Genomic DNA, 22414 nt, shown 5'->3' with positions numbered 1-22414 from the left:
TGATCTGGGTAGGACTCCTGCATCCTACCACATCATATAAACCTTTAACGAGAAGTAATGACCCAGCTAGGACAAATGCAGGACCAGCAAATAGTATGCCCCTCTCAGAGCCCATAGGCAGCTACGGTAGTCAGGGTACGGAATAAGGATGGGGGCCTTCGTTTTTTTGTTGTTGGTTATAGACGCCTTAATGAGTTTACCTGCCTACCCCCTTCCTAGAATAGATGATTTGCTTTCTGCAAGTAGGGGCTTTGTGAACATTGTAGTCTCCGGACAGCAGCACGGGAGACCCTACACCTCCATCAAGGGCACAGCTCAGTCTCTGACCTCTCAATATGATTCTGTACATCCGGGCTGGAACCTAGATGCACTCTTCGACACTTTTTCGACAACAGCCTTACTGAGAGATTAAAGACATTCATATTCCCCGTGACCTGCCTACTCCGTTTGACCACTCGGTGGATGTGGCCATCCGTGCTGACAGCTGGCTGAGTCAGCGACGCAGACTGAGGGATTCACTCGACACCCAGCGAACTGGTCAACGCCATGGGACCTTTCTTTCTCCGCTGGCTCCCATGGGTGGGATGGTCTACATCACCAGCCCAACCTTGAGGCCGATGCAGATCGACCCGACATGTCTTTCGCCGGCTGAGAGAAAGAGGAGGTTGGAGTCTAAAGCCTGTCTCTACTGTGGTCATCCAAGCTCACTTCTTGTCCACTTGTCCAAAAGACAGAGCTCACCAGTGAGACGGAGAGTCCTGGTGAGCTCAATTCCCTTAAATATCTCCCCATCCCTCCAGACCATTCGGAGAGTCACCGTGATGTGGAGGAGCCATCAGCACAATACATCTTGTGCTCATTGACTCTGGTGCAGAGGACTGTTGTATCGATGCATCCCTGGCTAGGGATGGGCCTGCACCAGATAACCGGGCTACGGCTCCTGCGGCACAGGGGACGGCTCCTGATGCCGTCACATCCCAAATGGACCCCCAGCGAGTGGATCTGCGCCGAGGTCAAAGGACAAGGAGACCCCCCTCTGGTGGCACAGTGAGTTTGAGGACATTGGATGAGTGGCCGTCATCCACTTCAAACTGAGTCTACTATGGGGGTGGAGAATGTTATTGAATAATGCGACACACCTGGTTCAACGGCAGGAGGGAGGTTGATAAGTGAGGATGGAGAGACAGTCGCAAGGCTAACCGTAAACAAGGACGTCGTCGTGTGGTGAGGGGGGCTGATTGAGAAGAAGGCACAAGACACTTTGTGAATGGACATTGAGAGCGAGCGATGTGAGTGGAGTCTTTGCCATGTGTCCGGACCTGTACAACTCACGGCCCCTCCCTCCCTGATCCACACTGGTTAAGTGCTCTTCTGCCTTTTACAGACTAGAGGGTTAGGGTTAGATAGGTCTGAGATTAGGGCATGGTGTGGTAGGGAGGGAACGGTGGGCTGATCATAGCAGTGGGGTTTTATTATCTTTTCAAATAAATACGATTAATGTAAACTGGAGCCCTTTTTGCGTGTGCGCGTTATTTTCCCTGCACGCTCGACCCCATCATAGCTGGTTTTACTACAGATGTATACCGCTGTGGATGGTTGGCCCTCTACCGTCTTGTGGTTCCATGTGAACGCAGCATACTTTTTCAGGCCACCTTTAATGGCTGCAGTAATGTTATTTGGCCTACAGATGTCCCTATTGAGTGACTCAACTCTGTCCTGTGTAGAGGCCTCTTTTGAGAGATTTCTAAAATATGTTATGAATACTCTGTATTCAGAAAAAACAATACAAACAATGACTAGGATGCAATTTTCAATGGATTACATAAAACAAATGGGCCAGAGCTGTTGGCAGCAAGGCAGGCCAGTACCAGTGACTTGAACCACCACCTCCACCATGAGTTTATACAGCAGAACAACAGCAATGGCAGGGCAACTAGGGCAGCCACCTATGTTATACAGTATAGACGTAGTAAGTTTGGCCAAATTGTCTTCTCAGTAAGGGCCTCAAATTATTGGAAGTGCCTTCCTATTGAACTCAGAGAAAGCACCAGTTATCAATCATTTAAAACCAAATTTAAGAGATGGATTCAAAACAATCAAAAGTACAATCATCAATAGCTGATCTACCTCATCCTAGGTACTGCCATTCTTTGTAATGTACTTTTTTTTTCATGTCTCTTTTCTCTCTCTCTCTCTCTCTCTCTCTCTCTCTCTCTCTCTCTCTCTCTCTCTCTCTCTCTCTCTCTCTCTCTCTCTCTCTCTCTCTCTCTCTCTTCTTTTTTGGATTTCTATCCTTCTTATATTCTTTTTTAATAATGTAATGTGATGATGTGTTGAGGGACTACAGATAAAAATGAAATAAAAAATACAAAAAATGATGAATGAATTGAACCCATCCTCTCACCTGTTCTGTCCACCAGACTATAGCTAGAATAAATAGCTAGAATAAATGTAACAAATGTACTGTACAAAATTTTGATTTTAAAAAGCCACGGGATTTAAGACAATGTAATGTAGACACCATTGAATTCATAACGTTGAAATATTATACTTTGAAAACAAAGAAATATGGTAACACTTTACAATAACCATAGTTTATAAATGGTAAATAGGCCATTTATAAATGGTTAATAGACCATTTATAATGATAGTTAAATATTAATAAATGGTCTATTTACCATTTATGATTGGTCTTGCTGTTTATAAATGATGATTAAACATTAGTAAACTTAGTAAACTATCTGTTTACCTATTATAAATGGTCTATTTAACCATTTATAAATGGTCTATTTACCATTATAATTGGTCTATAAGCTGTTAACCATTTATAAATGGTCTATTAACCATTTATAAATGGTCTATTTACCATTTATAAACTATGGTTATTGTAAAGTGTTACCAGAAATATTAATGAATTATTTTTTAATTCGCCTTTTTGAAATTCAACTAATGGATTTCCAGTTGTACTGTTTCAGAAACATGAGTAAAATAAATGTCAATGTTCATTCATTCAGATAAAATAATGCAAGTTGCAGATATTGGAAATACGATATTGATTACTCATTAAAGTGTGTGATTACAGAGGCAGTCGCTTTCCACTCGGAACGGATATTCTGCTCCCAGCTCACTACAATCACTACAGCTGACACCACAATAATAGCTCTTAAATCTTACATCCAGCACCTTTAGTGTGATTTCTATAACAATATGTAGGCCTATATAGCTATAGTCATAGTAATCTTATGGAATATGTTTCCATTGCCTATTAGCATATCAGGAAAGATTGCTGTTAACTGTTATGCTCCAGCTCCAGACAGATGTAATTGACTTCAGACTAAAACTGGAACGACTGGTCTCAATTGAGACATTCAAGACTGAAGTCACATTAAATAAGGATTGCCCGTGTTTTAAATAGCTTTTTTGAATTGTCCCATTGTATTATTTATAGGCCTATATGTAATTGTTGTTCTGGTTGTTGGACTGTTTATATCTATTGTAGCCTACATTTGTAATTTTGTTTGTATTGTTATTATATGTTGTTATTTGTATGTTGTAATAAGGGCGTCATTGAAAAAAAAGAGCCTGATCTTATTGGCCTTCCCTGAATAAATAAAGCTTAAATAAAATTAAAAAAAGTAAAAAATATAAAACATTCTATCGGATGTCAAAAAAAAAACACCTAGAAATGAGGGCCTGTCCCTTTAAATAGGCGCTCAGCCCGATCGATGTGAACACGCTGCGAGCCACAGAGGAGGACGATGGCCACATGATGTTATTCTGGGACTGATTAGAGGATGCCAATTGGCTTAAATTTGTGTGCCAAGCAAAATATCGGACGTTCTCGGACGATTTTTATTTAATTCGAGCTGACAGTGAATAGTGTGATCTATGAGGATAGAGGCAGGCGGCTCTCCGGGACCACGACGGACTCTCTGCTCATCCCTCCCGGACAGCGATGTAACCCGACGTCCGGCTGCACCGAATAAACCGCTTGTGAATGACCAGTGAAGATGCCGTCGCGGTTGTGGAGACGAGGGTCGGTTTGCTGATGAGATCCGCACCCTGCGGGTTCATTTACATTTAGGGGATTTTGCTGACGCTTTTAGCCAAACCGACCTACAACCATTCATTCACACACTGACGGCGGAGTCAACCACGCAGGGCGACAGACAGCTTGTCAGGGTGAGGTATCTTGCTCAGGGACACCTCGACACACAGCTCGGAGGACCCGGGGATCGAACTAGCAACCTTCAGGTTACCATTCAACCCGCTCGACCTCCTGAGATACTGTCGCACCGGGCATGTGATTCAACGGGGACCCGCCATCCATCCTCACGGAGCGGCTCACGATGCCCAGGGCTCTACGGAGGCTGGTTCACTTGATGGTGTTCTGCCCTCTGTCGAAGGGCTTTCAGGTATGGACCGATAATAATACGCCATTTTCAAAATACCCCATTCTAAAAGGATGCTAGACGTGTGTCAGTGGTCGATTTGCTTCAGGCGTTAATGAATAGGCTGCCCGACCTATTCTGGTGCTCCCATCTTGCTGATATAGTGGTGGACACTTTTTAACACAGCCTACTGACACCCCACTCCATGTTTCCAACATAGGACCAGCCCGTATTAATGTGCATAATTGGTTCAGACTTAACGTATTCCTTTGTTCATACAATATAGGCCCAAAAAAACCCGTGTGAGATCGTATATCCTACATGCCAACCATAATAGCATATTTGCATTCAGGGGAATTTTTCCTGTCTCAACCCCCATGTAAATGTCCCTTCTAAGTTTAGATATAACCTCTTCAAATTTCCAAGTCCCGGGGGGCCCCCTTTCCCCTAGTCAGTTGCCTCAAAACAAACACATTGCAGATGTGAAACATACATCTTCTATGGGGCTAAGGTCAAGTCCTAGACTGAGCCCCTGTTTGATATTCATGATCTCCATGGCTTCATTATTCATATGCTTCATTTTCCCAGAGTCGTCTCCCAGCCATAAAGGTGAAGTACCTGCTGTTGGCGTGGCTGTGCATCCTGGGCGCCAGCTGGGTGGTCTACATGCAGTACGCCTCCTACACTGAGCTCTGCCGTGGACACGTCTGTCACGTGGTCATCGTAAGTTAAACTGATGATCATTAATTACACTCAAAGTGCTTCACAGTGTGTCTGTGTGTGTGTGGTAGCCTAAACAGAAGGCTATGTATTCTTCACCCAATTGTCTAAAGTGTATGCAATGTGAAAGTGTTGTTAAAGAAAAGTTGCAGGCAGGTTGTAGAGGTATTTCAGTTTTAAGTATGAAAATAAGTAAGTAGGTAATGTTGTGGATCAGCAAATTGGACAGATGTTTATAATTAACAATTATTTGCCGAAAGCGAAGTGAATATTATTGAATACTATTCACGGCACCTGAGGTGAATAATTGTTTTAGTATATACTACACGTGAACACTCCAAAAATAAACAAGATAAGAGTTTGGGAGTTTGAGGTCTCAATCATGGGATATTGGCCAATATCACATAGATATTGGCCAATATCTATGGGATAGCGAACCAATCAAATTGCACCATATTAAGAGGTTCACGTGTAGCATATACTAACATGAGATATGTCTCGAACTATAGCTCACTATTTACGAGGGTGAGAATATCATAATAGGCCATAAGGTAAAATCCCACTACGTACGCTGGTGGGCACTTATCAGCGTCCCACTCTTTCTCCCTCCTTCCTTCTTAATAAACAAATCTGCTGTCCACTGCAGTTTCCTGACTGATCTGGGAAAGCAAGGGGTTCACACACAACAGTGGTATCTAAATTTAGAGTCGAAGGATCTTCTCAGGACATATCCTGCGGTTAATGGCGTGTGTATCCTGTTTGGGTCTCCAGTGCGATCACTACAGGAGGGGCATCATCTCTGGGTCGGCCTGCAAGGCCCTGTGTGACCAGAGGACTCTGACCCTGCAGCGATGCATGTCCACCTCCCCTGCTTACCAGGTACACACACACGCACATGGATCACACACACACACCCACATGCACACGGATCACACACACACACGCACATGCACAAACACTCTCTCCAACACACATGCTCACACCCGACACACATACGTATGAAAACACACACACACACACACACACACACACAAGCATGCACGCACATGCACACACACACACACACACACACACACACACCAACACATGCTCACACCCACACACGCAGACACACAGATGTACGAAAAAACCACACATACACAGATGAATCTTAGTGGGTCCACGTGTTGTAATGACTCTGAATAATGGTGGCGGTGGCGGTGCTGGTGGGCCTCTCCCCACCCACCTTCATTCCACCTGCAGGTGTACGGCGGCCAGTGGAAGGACCGGCCCGTGGTGATCAAGTGTGGCCTGCAGGAGAGCCTGAAGGCAGAGGGGGCTCTGGACCCAGGACTCAGACCGGAGACCAGCCTGTTCGACAAGCCCACCCGGGGGACGTCCATGGACGAGTTCAGGGAGATGCTCCATAGCTTCTTCAAGGTGTATTCATTTATTCTGTTCACACTCAATGCAAACGCTGTAGCAGATGTGTGTGTGTGTGTGTGTGTCCGCCAGCGCACACTCATTACACCCACACCCCCGTAGAGGATAGCAGAGGAAGTGAAACCGGGGGATGTCCATGAGGTCACTGATGCATGGTTAATGTTCTAGCACCTTCAGCTGCTAGAACAAAGGTCATTAGTTGAAGCGCTTTCGACATGTATAGAGGCAGGGCGTCACGTTATTGTGTCTCCACGCTGAAAGGCGCTATCGAACGGACATTTGAAGGTAGCAGTGATTGTTGTTCTGGTCAAAGCAGCCAGTCTTTAAGCGATCCTATTGTTATCAATCAACTGGTGCTTTTTGAATAGAGATAAATTGACACACTGGCTGTTAAAATGGCGTCTATGCAAACAAATATTGAGAGCAGTTACTCTTATCGTGATTTATTGCTTTAATATTACAGTGCTAAAAACAGTTTCAGTGTTTGGAAAACGGCTTTATGTTACTTTCAAATCCATCAATAAAATTGTATTGAATTAGATATGGATATTTTATGATATTATCTTTTTTATTTAGCAAAAGTCTTGACAATGTCATTATTACTCAGTTACCTATTTAAAGGTGTATCTCGATGAAATCACACATTTTAGCGTGGAATAACACGGTTGTCACCTCTATATTAACATTTGTTCTTCTAGCAGATGCTTATACCTAACATGACAGGAAAAATAAGTGTGGCTCTGCACAACCATAGTTTAAAGACCACTACATATTGCACGGCCTTACTAACATGCTTACGGTCTGAAACCCTGCACCCCTGCAGTCCAACCTGGGTGACCAGCCGTCCCTCACCGCGCTGGTGGAGCGGGTCATCACGCTGGCGGACGTCACCCAGGACGGCAAGGTGTCCCTGGCCGAGGCCAAGTCGGTGTGGGCCCTGCTGCAGATCAACGAGTTCCTCCTGATGCTGGCGCTGCAGGAGAAGGAGCACACGCCCAAGCTGCTGGGCTTCTGCGGGGACCTCTACGTGACGGAGCGCGTGGCCCACAGCGCCCTCTACCGCCTGGACGTCCCCGGCTACCTGCGGCCCCTGGTCCCCGAGGCCGTGAGCTCCGGCCTCAACCGCTGGCTGGCCCCGGCCTGGCCCCGCCGCGCCCGCATCACCATCGGCCTGCTGGAGTTCGTGGAGGAGATCTTCCACGGCGCCTACGGCAGCTTCCTGATGTGCGACGCCGGCCCGCGGCAGGTGGGCTACAACGGCCGGTACGACTGCCGCATGGCCGACCTGCGCAGCGTGGCGTCCGAGGCCACCGTGCGGGGGTACCTGCGCGGGCGGCGCTGCGAGAGCAACGCCGACTGCACGTACGGCCGCGACTGCACGGCCACGTGCGACCGGCTGGCCAAGCAGTGCAACCTGGAGGTGGTGCGGCCCAACCTGGCCAAGGTGTGCACGCTGCTGCAGGACTTCCTGCTGTCGGGGGCGCCGGCGGAGCTGCGGCAGGACCTGGAGAAGCAGCTGCGCACCTGCGTGACGCTCAGCGGCCTGGCCAGTCAGATGGAGGTCCACCACTCGCTGGTGCTCAACAACCTGAAGACCCTGCTGTGGAAGAAGATCTCCAACACGCAGTACTCGTAAGACACACGCCAGCCGAGGGCCGGGGTTAAGGGTGGCCGGGAGGAGAGACGTGGTCCCGTAGGACCGAGGGGAAGGACTGATAAGACTTTTTTTTTTTTTGATAAGGTTTTTTTGCAGGAGGGTGTGACTCCCTCACGTTTGTCTGTGGGATTTTTCTGGTTGCCAATGGTCCATTATGAGTTTTTACACAAGACTATGAATTAGATGAAACTGTGAATTTATTAAATAAAAGCAGAAGCCTCTTTGAAATGTGTTTTTGTTATATGCTTTGTGTTGTGAAGCTTAGTATTATGTCAATCTATTCTTGAGAGGGATTTTGCTTGTGTTTGAAAAAAGAAAGAAAATAAATATTTTGTTCTAAAATAACAAATTGCCCTGGTTTTCACAAATACATTTAATTTGGGAATCTTCATTTGTTGTGTGAACGGGTTAGTAATGCATGTTTTACTTGCACTATAGTACAAGGGATATTGTTTTATATCATAAAATGGTAATTTCCCCTAAAAAATCTTGATAGAGTTTAGGATGACTGAGCATTATTAAGTTAACAAGGGTTCACACAAAACTAACATTGAATGAACAGGGTAAAAACGCTGAAAAGGCCATGCACAAACTGAGCATCAGACATGTATTTCCTCCAATTGAAGAAATGTGAGGGCCTTCACAAGACCCTTGTCAACCACTTGTGCAACAAATTCATGCTATTGGTTGCTATGGAAAACAAGATACGATGCAACAAGTTTAAGCCTGCGGCAAGACTTCAGGAGCACCAACCCCAGTAGGCTTGAAGTATTTTATTTTAAATACTAATATTTGGTAGGGTTTAATTTAATATTGAGTAAGCTCAAAAGCAATCAATTGGAGTGATTTTTTACCTATTATATTTATAAATAACAGGAAACCCTGGTATCATATTTCTTGATTCTGAATACAACACATTCACATTTACGCCACTAGAGGTCGTGTTTATTCAAGAAAAAACATTGCTGTGGATGAAAATGTGAATTTGTTTTTGGAATTAACACTTTAAATAACCATTCTAACTGTCAATTTAGGACAAGCCAACATAACCTTCAATTCTGAACAAGAAAACTTATTTTATTGAGTAATATTCAGTCTTATACGTTTCAGACCAAGTGACAAAGAAATAACAAGTATTGAGTAGAAGGACATCTGAGATTACTATTTACAACCCCCCGAGCATCCTCCACTGCATATCTGCTCCACAGCATTCAACCTCAGTACATCATTCCAAACTGAATGCAGAGGCTCAACGACTGAACGTGACAGTAAGATTAAATCACCATCAATCCGCAGTCTCAGGTCTCGACCGCAGCGAAACATCGTTCAAAAAGTAAAACGAAACGCGTCTCAAGTCCCGGGGCTCACGAGCTCTGCGCGGGGGGCCGCCGGCGCCGGCATCAGCCCGTGCAGCAGCTCCATCTGCCGCCGCTTGTCCTTGGCCCGGTTCACCGTTACCTTGAACAGGCGGCAGTACATCTCCATGGCGAGGGGCGTGTCGTCGTTGCCCGGCACCGGGTAGGTCAGCAGGCTGGGGTTGCAGTTGGAGTCCACCACGCCCACCGTGGGGATGTTCATCTTGGCGGCGTCGCGCACGCCCACGTGCTGCTGGAACACGTTGTTGAGCGTGGACAGGAAGACCACCAGGTCGGGGAGCCGCACGCCGGGCCCGTACTGGATGGGCGCGTTGGTGAGCAGGCCGCCCTGCCAGTAGCGCGTGTGCGCGTACTCGCCGCACTCCCGGGCCGTGCTCTCCACCAGGTGGCTGAACTGGCGGCGGCGGCTGACGAAGAGGATGACGCCGCCGCGGTACGCCACGTGCGCCGTGACGTTGAGCGCCAGCTGCAGGTGCTCCGCCGTCTGGTCCAGGTCGATGATGTCCTGGTCCAGACGGCAGCCGAACAGGTAGGGCTGCATCAGCCTGGGGGGGGAAGAGAGAGAGAGAGAGAGAGAGAGAGAGAGAGAGAAGGTTCTGGATTTAAGCCGCCATGTCTGCAGACTACATGTTGCATCTTTCAGACCCTAACATCTACCTGTTTGAAACACAATGATGAGGAGCTTATATATTATGGGCTTTTGCAAGTTAGTTGCCACAGCATCCTTTATAAATTCTGTAAATGTAGTGTATTCGCATATTCCCTCATTTTACGTGGCATAATTAGGCTTAAATGAAGTAAGTAATTAGTAATGGTGGTCAACCATAATAGAGTGATTGTATTGGGGGAACCACTTTTATCTGTTGTATCCATTACGGCTAATGCAGTTTAATGTTGTCTTATTCTCACTTTCAAATACAATACATGGTAAATATTAACAGCAAACGGATACAATCTTTTTGAGATAGCAGCCCACCATATGACCCAAAAGCTCGGATTTGGAAAATTGCTCATACCTGTGTCTGCACCCTTTTTTGTGACCAAGGTGAACTCTTGCATCGAACAAGTCTTTCAGAGAAAACAGCTCCGACAGGCGGAAGAAGTCTTCAGTCTGAAGTGGCTGAGTCAGGATTTTGTCTGGATAAATAAACAACTATATTAAAAGCAGAATCATCTCCATGTCATATATTTCTTCATGGTGTGAACAGATAACCAGGGTGTTGTGCACTATGTGTACGTCTCAAGCCAGCTGCTTAGAGGAGTACTCTCACCTGTCGCGTTAATGTCCGCTTGGATTTGAGGTGACTTGATCTGGGCTGCGGTGGCAGAGAGATGCCCTGTGCTGGAGCACCCGACCGGCACAAATCGAGGATTACATAGACCCCTAACACCTGGAAAACCACAGAACAGGACATTAGGAAGCACGGCTCATCAACTGGACCTGGCCACCAACACGCAGCTACCGAACCATGACACACAGTGTTTACGCTACAGCTGAGTTTAAGGTATTATAAGCTTTACCACACACACCGGTGGACATATGATTACAAAAGGTATGCAACGATGAACGTACATACATTACATATCATCATACCTTTCGTTATAACTCGGGCGGCCATGCTTGCTGATGTTCCCACCCACAGAAGGTCACAGCGTTGCCATCGGTGTTGCCAGATTGGGCGAGATGCACTGGCAGCAGCGCGCTTCAGCCAGTGTTGCCAGATTCGGCGGGAAATCTGTCCCAATCTGGCAACACTGGTACGTGATGTGCACGTAATGACGTAACGCCTATGCGCCAGTACGCGCGACGCTTTTTTGTGACGTATCCCTTAAAAATGGACTGCACTTCCCATACGCCCCATTGATAAGCCCGAACATTCAAGAACAAACGAACCAACTTTATTAAGTAAAACAAAATCCTGACATAAGCTGATGCTGAATGCCGTTCACTTAGAACTTGTAGATGTAGGGGATTCTGTTTGAATGACAAAAACATAATCATAATAGTTTGAACAAGTCCAAAAAACGCATATTCAATATGGGCAGATGCAATGTGTCTACATGTATTCATCCGCTTGCTCTCTACATTTCTGAGAGCTCAAAATAATAATAAACATAATTTGTTGGAGGTAACCATGGTCCTAACACTGCAGTCATAAAGCTGCATCCATATCATTTAGAAAATGTCTAACTAAAAACCTTTTTCACTGAAAAAATAACATAACATTGAAATAAATCGGGGTTCAGAACTAACTGGCCACACAGTTAACTATGAATTCAACATTTTTAAACCTAACCTTGAAGTAAAATAATTGCATTAAATTTGAGGCCTGTAGTTATGTGCTTTGCACTTTTCTAGACGCTCGAATGGATGAACGTAAGCTTTCTTTTGACATGCTCCAAGGTCTTGTTCTGTGAAATGAATCAAATGAAAACAATTACAATCTCCATCAATTCCCAGACGATTCACAAGAGCTGGATAATGTGTTGTTCATACCAACAATTTCCATCGTCTGACTCTTAAGCAAACCCCCAGGAGATTGAGAAACTACTCAGCAAAGCCTCAACGTCCATGAATAGCAGGATACCGGATGCACAAATACTAAAGCTCAATAGTGTTGGATGGCAGTCTGGCTGTCTTATCTCTGACTATGTACCTTTGAGCGGAGCCCCTTCCTGTATCTCCTGGGAAACCTGTTGCTCCTCTCCACTGTGGTCAGGGCTATGTAAGGCTTGAGAGGAACGCCAGGATCAATTGCCCTGGCCTGAGACCTGGGCAAGAAGGTGTATGAGATGAATCAGAATACACCTTTACTGCTACTGACATACGATGAAGTTCTAGCCCACTGCTACACCTGCTCCAGGTAGCTCGTCACTTCAGCCAACGCTTTAAGTGTAAAATTAAGTAAATGTCCTTCATTTGAATGTGAATTAAAATTATTACAACCGTTACACCCACATCGCAATCCAACCAAATATATTCTCTTTCTTAATTTAGTTTGTGGAGAAAATGGCAGTCTTGGTTCAAGATCCCTCTATAAAAATCGGTGTCCTCATACAAGAAGTGTCCTCTGAATTGTACAATTTACATATTCAAATTGAAACAGGAAAATTGTAAACAAATGAAGAAAGTCTTAAAGGAACAGTGTGCAGCAGTGGCATCTAGCTAAACAGACTGGTCAGAAGGTATGTTTTAATAAGTGTATAATCCCATCTAAATAACAATGTTTTCATTACCTTAATATGAGCCCTCTATATCTACATAAGGAGCGGGTCCACTTCCACAGAGCCTACCATGTTGCACCACCATGATTCTACCTTAGCCCACAACTGATGGTGTGTTTGAGATGCCTCGTACACCACCCACACAAGTTGATCTTGTGACGTAATTCCTAGCTTGTAGCACTTTGTCGTTCCCATTTGTCTTTGTGAGTCATTGGCAAGTCATTGTTATTGTTAGCTACATTAGCCTCTTTATCAAACCAGCATTGAAAACTAACAACACAACTTTACATTGTGTTGTACACACAGCAAGACAATGTGCAATGCATAAATTGGTGACCGGATTAAAGCAGCAATGTTACCAAATGTGTAAGAGACATTAAAATGACCAACGTGGTACAAATACAATGGAAAAACATCTCTTTATGGGCGCAAACATTTTTGTTTGTCGAGTCGTACGGTCAACCTCACTGAACTCTGTGGACTCTCAGAATCTCGAGTGGGACCAACAAAAAGGGGGCGTGCCTCTGTGAAATGCCGCAAGAAAGCTGGGAGATTTTCCACTTTGCAACTTGTGCGGGTGGTGTAGGAGGCATCTCGAACACGCCATGATGAATGGCTTTAGAGACTTGGATGTTTTTTTTATAAAATGCTACCACAATGCAGAATAATAACTCATGATCTCTATATTACTTGTAAGCTATGATGTATAGTTGCACATACTAAATAACAAAATACAATTCATGAATCTATCAAGGAACTTCATTCCTTGACCCATGGCGACTCAATTCTGTCATTGACGATAACATCATTTTAGATGTGTACAGGCCACCGTAGCTTCTCCTAGGTGGTTGGAGAGGGATGGAAGGGGGCAGGGGGGATTTCTTTGGTTTCAATCTGTAACCTCATTGGTAGATGCTACTATATACTACACGCTGCACTTTTTAATAACATTATGAGCAGGTAAACCCCATTGAGAATGATAAACCATGAATATTTTTAATCCACTCTTTATTGCAGTCAGTTGAACCTAAAAGATACAGCTATGTTTTTTTTCTTTCATTTGAAAGGATTAAAGAGAGGAAAAAAAAACTTTATGCAAAATATTTACAAAAACTGGCAATGCACAGCATATTCAGCAAGTCTTTTTTTTTTGATAAACAAATATAAATAACTTTTCACATAGGAAATTCAAGAAAACATTTATAGGACCAACATAAGAAATGAACACACTGAAAGTCAAACTAGTAGAGAGAGAGATAGTAAGTAGAGAGAAACAAATATTAGGACTCTGGTGACACTTGACAGTTTTTAGTTACAGAGAGAACTGGTCTAGGTCCAGCAAAAAGGTGACCCTTATATTTCCATTCCTTCCGAAAAACCCTTAATAAAAAACAGGACACTGTAAACAGAAGTATAGATTGTGATGCTTCACGTTAGTAAAGTAGATAATCCTCCTTGCCTTCCTATTTTGTGTTGCATTGCATTGTGGGAGGGACCACGTGTGATGAACCGATTCATAAGGCCTTCTCTATAGCTCAAAAGGATTCATTATTATAGATTTCTAGCATTAGTTTTTCATCAAATTAAGATTAAGGGATCAGCCCCATTGAAGTACCGATTCAGGTTCACTAGATCCAATGATTCCCCAAGACAAGTTATTAGGCCCAAAGTGAAAAAAAAGGGAAAAAGATTGTAGTTAATAATTGTTGTTATTGAAGCCCATCGTGCAACCTTTACCATAAGAGGATATGTAATGAAAAATGTAAGTGTTGAGTTATAGTGGCAAACCGTTGAAGGAGACTAACAGCAGGTAAAGAATGCTATGGGATATAGCAAGTTATTAGTAGGATAGGATAGTATAGGATATAAGTGGGCCTGGTACTAACTGTAAGCTTAGTGTTGTACAAGTTCACTGCATTGACTGCTTCAGGAACAAGTAAATGCTGACAACAAAGCTAAGCTGGTAGTCCGGATGGTGTACAAAAGGACCGCAACCAATATTACATATATACTGTAGGATGTATGATATGATAAATTTAAACTTTTTATCGCATAAACCAGCCGATCCTCACAATCATTTTCTCCTTTAGGTTTTGGTAAATGTTATTCTCCTTAGCTCAGCGTAATCAAGCAAGCCCAAATGAAATGAGCTTATATTTCATAAAAGCCAGTCTAGTAAAAGTGCACATTGAAATGCTATTACTCCTGTGTCTCTGTCTATGATACTCAGCCATAAGTTGTAGTACATTTGAAACGTGACTTATCAAACCCTTTCTTCCTCTGTAAGATCTCTATTTGTTGCATCATAAAACAATTACAATTACTTTGATTTTAACTTGGGCTCATCTCGAGAAGCCATTGTTCCAATTGTTTTGAGAATTCTTGAAAACCTATTAATGGCATTGGCAAAGTCAACTGCACACCACAAGGGAAGGCTATTGCTGGTCAAGGCGAGGCTCAATGAGTCAAATCAAAAGGCAAATAAAGTCTCCTAGGCTCGAGGGGCTGGGATGAGGGAGGGGGGTGTTCCCTATGAGTCCTATAAAAACAAACTGAACCATACTAACGTCTTAGTTGGGCCCACTCATCTAATGAGGTTGTGTAATTTGGCTAGATATGCTAGGTGGCTGTGTTCATCGCAGTGGTGCCTGTACTTACATCGAAGATACTCCCCGGGTCTTCTCTGCGTCACGCCTCTCGTCTAGCTCACAATCTGTCTCGTCTACAAAATCTTCAACCTCCATCTTTACTGACTGCACTGCCTTCTCAGCGGTCACAATCTCCTCCCTTCCTTCATTTCCTCTGCTGGTCAGCTCCTCTGCTCTCCCTTCGCTGACGGGCCTGCCCTGGACCCAGACCTGTCCGCTCCTACGTGTGGGGTCCTGTTCGCTAGGTGGGGCCAAGCGACTCCCCCTCTCTGCCTGACCTGGAAATGGCTTCTCTGCCCTGAGGCTCCCGGATGAGAGTCCCATCAGAGGAGACCTCCCCAGGCTATGTTTTGTGGCAAAGAAGGGGTTAGGTACAGAACTAGACAGAGTGTTTACAGGTGTCTCTGGGTAGTGGCGAATGGACGAGACCGGTTGGCTGCTTCTTGCGGATGTCCATAGAGTGACAGGTGTGTGTGGTTTGGGGTTGATCCTTGCCCGGTGAAAAGGTGTTGCGGCTACTGCTGCTGCAGATGCCGTCTCGTTCATACGGGAGGAAGCGATATGGGAAGAAGGCTGACTGGCAAACACGGGCCTGGTGTTCTTGATGGGGAGTCCCAGGCTCTGACGCCACTTCATAGCATCAGAGAAAGGCTGAACGACGCTGGGACTAGTAGCCGGCCGAGCTCTTGCCTTTTCCAAGTGAGCATTAAAACTGGCATGACCACTCCCAATGGTAGGCCTCAGTTCCTCTCGCTTCACCACTCCATCTGTGTGCTGCAAAAGAGAAGGACTACGGGACAGGAGAGACGGGTGACACGTAGTCCCGATGGCCAAAGGTGTCACCGAAGACAGTCCGCCAACACACAACTTGCTTTGAACGTCAGGTATGCGAATGTTCTCTGGTGTTGGAATTTCAGCCAGCTGACTTTCCAATTTAGTCGCTTTTTCTGGTAGCTGCTTACCAATGGTGCCATAGATCGGCCGATCCTCGTCCTTGTTTCTAGTCTCTGCGGGGGTGACCTTTGCCTTTTCAGCCAGGAATTTCCGGATCTCTTGTTCTATGCTGTCATCGCTGTCTACTGAGCTGCTGTCTTCACTTCCTTGAACAGCACTCTCACTAGTGTACAGCGACAAAACGTTTCCACTTCCCGTCCCTTTTAATTGGTCTGTTGCTCCTGCTCTGCCATCATCTATTCTTTTGATAGTTTGCTTGTGTGGTGATGGGCTCTTTCTGCTCACTTTAGTCTTCTCGGTCATCTCCCTGTTTTTGATGGGAGATTTTTTCAAAACCACCCTCTTAGAAGCTGGGTTGAGTTTTTGCTTTTTTGTTGGAATGCCGTCACAGGGCTCAGGATCCTTGAGGCACTTCCTTGATTTCAGCTTCAAGTCTCTCGTCTTTCTTTTCAACTTCCTCTTAGTCTTGAGCAAGTCTTTAATCGCTGTGTCCAGGTCCTCGTCACTATCTAGAGAGCTGCTCTTGTCTCCTCCCCGCTCGGTCTTGTCGCATTCAACAGAAGACGGTGACAGCTCCATCTGGTAAGAGATGAGGGAATTTGATCCTTCCCCGTCTTCCTTCAAAGCCAGCTCGTTCATCCTTTTGGGGCTTGTTGCTGGCTTCTTGCTGTCTTGCAACATCAGTTTTCTTCTCTGAGTAAGTGACAGTCTCAGAACCTTTTTCTGGATTGATTCTGGTTTTCCCTTCGTCATATCCGGCTCCTTCAGGCTTGCTGGCAGTGAGGCGAGTGTGGCAGTAGTCTGAGGCTGCTTCTGCATTTGGGCCTTCTGCTCAAGGAACATACAGATTTCTTGTTCAATTCCGTCTTCACTGTCTATGGAACTGTCACTACTTCCATCCGCGGTTGTAGAAGGGCCCGATAATGTCTCATTTGTATTGAAGCCGTCAATGCTGACAGTAGCAGTGAACGCTGCAGGCATTACAGCCTTTGAAATATCTAAAATTGCCTCAGCACACATGAGCTCTGCGGGTGTGGTCTTTGTAGTGGTTGGAGAGTGAATCTTGAAGGGTTCTTCTTTTAACAGAAGTGTCCCATTCCCATTACTGTTGGAGCTGCTAAATAGTGTGCTTTGGGGTAGGAGAACAGATGACAGAGAGGAGCCAGATTGCAGATTCTTATTTTTACTTTTCTTTTTGGATTTAAGTTTGTTAATTTTTTCTGTGTTTGAACTACAGAGAGACTGCATTGGTGACTTTATACTAGGCCTTTGCTTGAGCAAAAGTGGTTTGAGCACACTCTTTTCTTTTAATTGCTCTCGCTGGTAGCTGCGAATGGCCTCTTCAATCCCATCATCACTGCTACTGGAGTCAGTAAGGTCTTGTGATGTAAAGGAGTTGCAGGCCTCCTTGCTTCCAATCTCCTTGTCTTTTTTCTCCAACTGGTACTTTTGGATGGCCTCCTCAATCCCATCATCACTACTTGAGTCCAGTGAATCCCTCTCTGTTTTGACTGGGACCGGGTCTTTTGCTTTTTTATCAAAGTTGTTTTCCATAACTTTTTTGGGTTCTTTGGATAGCACACTTTTGGTTGTCATACTTTTTTCCATTTTCTTAACAGGGTTTTCTTTGAAGGTAGTTGGATTGATGGAATTATTTTTTGTCACTGAACTTTGAACTGGTGCCATGGGGGTTTCAACTTCAGGGATTTTTGAAAACTGGTGGCTGGCACTTAAGACTATATTGCTGTCGGAATGTTGTTTACAAATCTCAGGGACAGGAGGGTTTTTCCTATGGACTTTGGAAGGCAGAAGGATGTTGGTGGACGGTTCTTCATTGCGTTTATGTCCGTCCTTTTCCTTTAGGTACTCCAATATAGCCTCCTCGATCCCTCGGTCCACACTGTCATCACTGTCCGAATCCTGGCTCTCGGATTTGACTGGAAACACTGATTGCGTTTGTCGGGATTCAGTACCAGAACCTGTTGATGACTTGGCTCCTACCAAAGGGCCCATTCCAAACTTGCAGGCCTCGAGGTGCACTTCCTGTCCCTGCGGCACGTTTCCTACGATCTCATCACCCATGTCAATGGAGGACTGAGTGCTCCTCAAGCTTTTAATGATCATCTGGACCTTATCCTGGATGTTGGTGTCTCCGGTCGACAACTCACTGTCAGAGCTGTGTAAGCCGTGGAGGCTAAAGTCTGGGGGTGGGCCACAGGTCCTCCATTCTGTATGAGTTGCTGCAAATGGAGGCACATTCATCAAGTACATTCTAGTGGGCCGGGGTGGGTTGAATCATGGGAGTGCTGAAGCCTCCGCTCAGAGTCCCATTGTTCAATCTGTGAAGAGAAAAAGCATAAATATATAAATATAAACACTGTATCTATGCCTTATTTACATGCGTGTCTATACATGTCTAAACCTATACATTTGTATTTAATGTATGGAAAGGTTCCCTATCCCTTATTGTTGTTTCGTATTAGATATGCAAATGTAAACAAAACTACTATGTCTGCGTTAGATAAGGTCAATGATCATGATGAGGAATTGTTTATACTTTAATTGTAGTCTATTTCTACTCTATTAGTAGTGTCTATTTTCTAGTCGAAGAAAGGATCACTTAAATGTATTTCATATTGTATGCTAATAATGTTGTTTAAATAACTTAGTCTTTGTTATAAATTGTGCTTTAATTCCAATATTCGTTTGTGGTTATTCTGCAGTGTTTCTAACGTTAGCAGCAACAGCGATTTTCTGCTGTAATACAATACGTTTTTATCCCACTTGTTGACTTATCTCAAAACATCTGAATACTGGCAGTGGTCACCTATACTGGTGATGATGAGACCCGTTAAGATAGAAGTAGAGTTACCATTAACATTTTTGAATAGCACAAAAATGATATGTGAACTCAAGAATGGCAAATAAACAATCACCACAAAATGCCTCTTGCTTGCTGACAAATAATCTTTAGCCAACCTTAAGGTAATAAACCCATACATTAACTCACCACTAACGGTATTCCTGATCTGGGATGATTATTATTAGATTATTATTAGCCTTATTAGGTTTCTAAATAACAATGGGTTACTACAACTGCTGCTACTACAGGGAAGAATATATATATACAATATAGATATATATATATATATATATAGAATATATATACAGGGAAATATAATTAGAGCTGGATGAAAAGGGGGCAACCAAGTAAACAAGCTTATTCTGGCACAGTATAACCACGGTAAGTAATGACTAAACTAAACACAAGTGACATCGTACGGCTAAATCAGCCCAAAAAGGGATTGCAGCGTTCGGTTGAGCAACGTGCCATTGCTGCCATTGTTTGTTTATATTAATTTAAAAAAACAATTACAATTTAGAATGAAAAACACTATCATATTATTTGCCAATCTGCTGTAACTTTAGTTGATGGAAGAAAATTATCTGGCTAGCTAAGATCTAGCTGGTTGAGATCTAGCTGGTTGAGATCTAGCCGGTTGAGATCTAGCCGGTTCAGATCTAGCTGGTTCAGATCTAGCCGGTTCATATCTAGCCGGGGTCCACCTTGCTGCCCTCCATGCTCGGTGCGCACCAGTCCACCAGGAGAACATAGCGGCTATGGGATGCATTCATTGCACAAACCTACTCCTAGGCAGTCGACAAGTCATCCAAGAGTTAAGCCTAACCGCACAACAAAGTACACATTTAATTGAATTACATCGAAGGGATCCTGCACATGTTGAACAGGATCCAGCAGCGAAGAACAAACCAATACGTAACATAACGAAATAAAGTAACGTTTGACAAAACCCCGTGCGGCGAGGTGTAATGTTGTGTTAAGTTCACGTTAAGTTTGTTTGACAGCATATCCACCGAGCACAGAAAGTTTCGTGTGGCCAACATTGACGCCGACGTTGTTCGTGTTACATAACCCGTCGTTTCGCGTTCTGCGTTTCCCCCGACAGACTGCCCGCCTCGCTGCCGCAGAGCGCCGCCGCCTGTCCCCGTAGCGCTCCGCCGGCTCAGGGCGCACCGAGGCCCGGTGTAGGGCTGCAGGAGACTCCGCAGAGCAACCATGTTTCTCCGTAACGGCCGTACTGGTAGCTCTGCGATACTGGGTCGATTACGACTCAAAACGGAGCCGATACTCGGGAACAGTTGTTGTACGGCGTTAGGAACCCGATATTTAAAACACGCTTAACCCACAGGACACAGTGACAACACGACCATGCCCATTCGGGGACTTGGAAGACACTTGCGGGGCCTGCCTTACTGCAAGCCCGGCATTTTTTCCCCAGCCGAAGAAAGGCTTTTGTATTGTGGCGAATACTTCGCATGTAGGCTCTCTGTTGAACATATCTGATAAACACGAACGATTCCGAGTACCACTTACCTTAATATGGCGCAAAAAACGGTCCAAGGAAATGAAATTGCCCACAGCGTTGCTGTACATATATCGGTGAATGCTCAGTAAAACATGTCGGTGCTCCGGTCCACACACCGCCGCGGACACGCGCCTACCCTGGAGCTCCCGGGGTCGAGTCCCCTTCCTGGCTGCTGGCTCTCGGGCAGTCCATGCACAGTGCACACCGACTGTTGACCATTGTGTGCCACCCACAACATCTTGGATCGTTATCTGGTTATCTCTGAATGACAATTAAGAAGCATTGTTATTGATCATTTAATTATAATAAATGCGGACAACTGTAAACTAGAAAGATAGTTGTTTTTTTTGTATGCCAAACTTGGTTTACTTACTTATAGGCTAATGGTTTTATTTTGGTAATTATTCTGGACTGTGGACTTGTGTGTAGACTATTATAATACCACGTAAATTATGTTATTCTGTTCTGTTTGTTTGGATAATAGTATTGTTATTGTACCTAAGTTTGTATTACTGTTGTGTTATACACCTTGATCCAAAGTGTCTTGTAAGAACATCCAGGCTGGGCATGTAAACATTATCAAAGACCAAGACACTGAAATGAACTGAAGAAATATCTTATTTAATCTAAAACCTTTCCTTTAGATGGTAAACCAACATTTCCCCTCCCTATTAACATATTTCTGTTGCAACACCACAGGCCTTCCAACCCTTGATAAAATATTGCTCTGTTCTAAACACCTGAAACATTTTCACGTGTTTAGAACAGAGCAGAATCCCCCCAACATGTACATGAGGGGAGAAGCTCAAATACAGGTCTTCGTATGTAAACGTAGAAAGGAGAGAATGCTTATGGTGGTGAGGCCTGTGGCAGTTTTACAATCACGGCACATTGATGTATTCCTCCTATGTTTCTCGTGTGTGGGGTAAACAGAGGGAAAGCGGGCACAAAACAAATAGAACTATCCACATGATGTGTTTGTTTGGCCATGGTGGAGCTGTTACAGCTTTATTTCCAGGTGTGTTCAAGACAGAAATACGGTTGTGTCCCCAGGTTACTATCGATTGCACCTCCTCCAATTAGCATTCATTCCATGTAATACAATTATTTGTTAAGGTTTATCTGAAGGACTGAGACATCCCCTTATTAAAAAGATTCATAGCTAAGGTAGGGTTAAGCCAAGGGCAAACTGGTCCACATGGTTTCTGGTTAGAAGACTATCATTTGGAATGCCTAAGGGCTGATACTTGATGTGTTTCTGGGCAGATTATTGATCACAAAAACATTAAACCCTCTTGCATCTTGCACTGGGGATCATGTACTCATTTGGTGAGTATTTCGTCATAATTATACAGTACTCAATAAACAATATGGAATAGGCCTCAATACTTTATGTAATGTATTATGTAATGTATACATGAACAAATACAAAATGTGTCTTAAAACAGCAACTGACAAAGCGTCTTTCAAAAAAACGAGAGCCCTAATCCTGGCAGTGTTAATCCTCTTCTAGTTGAACTTGGTGGCACCATTCCGTGCTACATATATGACACAGTGTGTTCGTTGGACAACCCTTTGAAACAGTAATGGCCCTGAGGATCACAACATGGTCTCTTGTATAGGCTCATTTGAC

The 22414-nt window shown here is 44.4% G+C and overlaps 3 protein-coding genes across 3 annotated transcripts; 1 reads left to right on the top strand and 2 right to left on the bottom strand.

Annotated features, from left to right (window-relative positions):
• The first annotated feature begins 3919 nt into the window (after nt 1-3919).
• On the top strand, nt 3920-8261 carry dipk1b (divergent protein kinase domain 1B). The gene is made up of 5 exons (XM_084486940.1): nt 3920-4415; nt 4980-5114; nt 5883-5990; nt 6354-6530; nt 7357-8261. Exons 1-5 carry the CDS (start codon nt 4350-4352, stop codon nt 8167-8169), a joined length of 1299 nt encoding a protein of 432 aa, XP_084343066.1. The 5' UTR covers nt 3920-4349; the 3' UTR covers nt 8170-8261.
• Nucleotides 8262-9241: 980 nt separating this feature from the next.
• On the bottom strand, nt 9242-11216 carry mrps2 (mitochondrial ribosomal protein S2). The gene is given in 5 exon segments (XM_084486941.1): nt 9242-9575; nt 9577-10111; nt 10583-10703; nt 10838-10957; nt 11161-11216. Coding segments are annotated over 5 exon segments (822 nt in total). The 5' UTR covers nt 11186-11216; the 3' UTR covers nt 9242-9554.
• A 668-nt stretch (nt 11217-11884) lies between these two features.
• On the bottom strand, nt 11885-20912 carry ppp1r26 (protein phosphatase 1, regulatory subunit 26). The gene is made up of 4 exons (XM_084486936.1): nt 20790-20912; nt 15450-18732; nt 12224-12338; nt 11885-11978 (listed from the first exon to the last, which is right to left on the bottom strand). Exons 2-4 carry the CDS (start codon nt 18662-18664, stop codon nt 11922-11924), a joined length of 3387 nt encoding a protein of 1128 aa, XP_084343062.1. The 5' UTR covers nt 18665-18732; nt 20790-20912; the 3' UTR covers nt 11885-11921.
• Nucleotides 20913-22414: the final 1502 nt, after the last annotated feature.

The sequence above is a fragment of the Micromesistius poutassou genome (genome assembly GCF_964030765.1).
Source record: "Micromesistius poutassou genome assembly, chromosome: 22".
In the NCBI taxonomy this organism is placed as follows: domain Eukaryota; kingdom Metazoa; phylum Chordata; class Actinopteri; order Gadiformes; family Gadidae; genus Micromesistius; species Micromesistius poutassou.
This window is presented reverse-complemented; position numbering and strand designations above follow the sequence as displayed.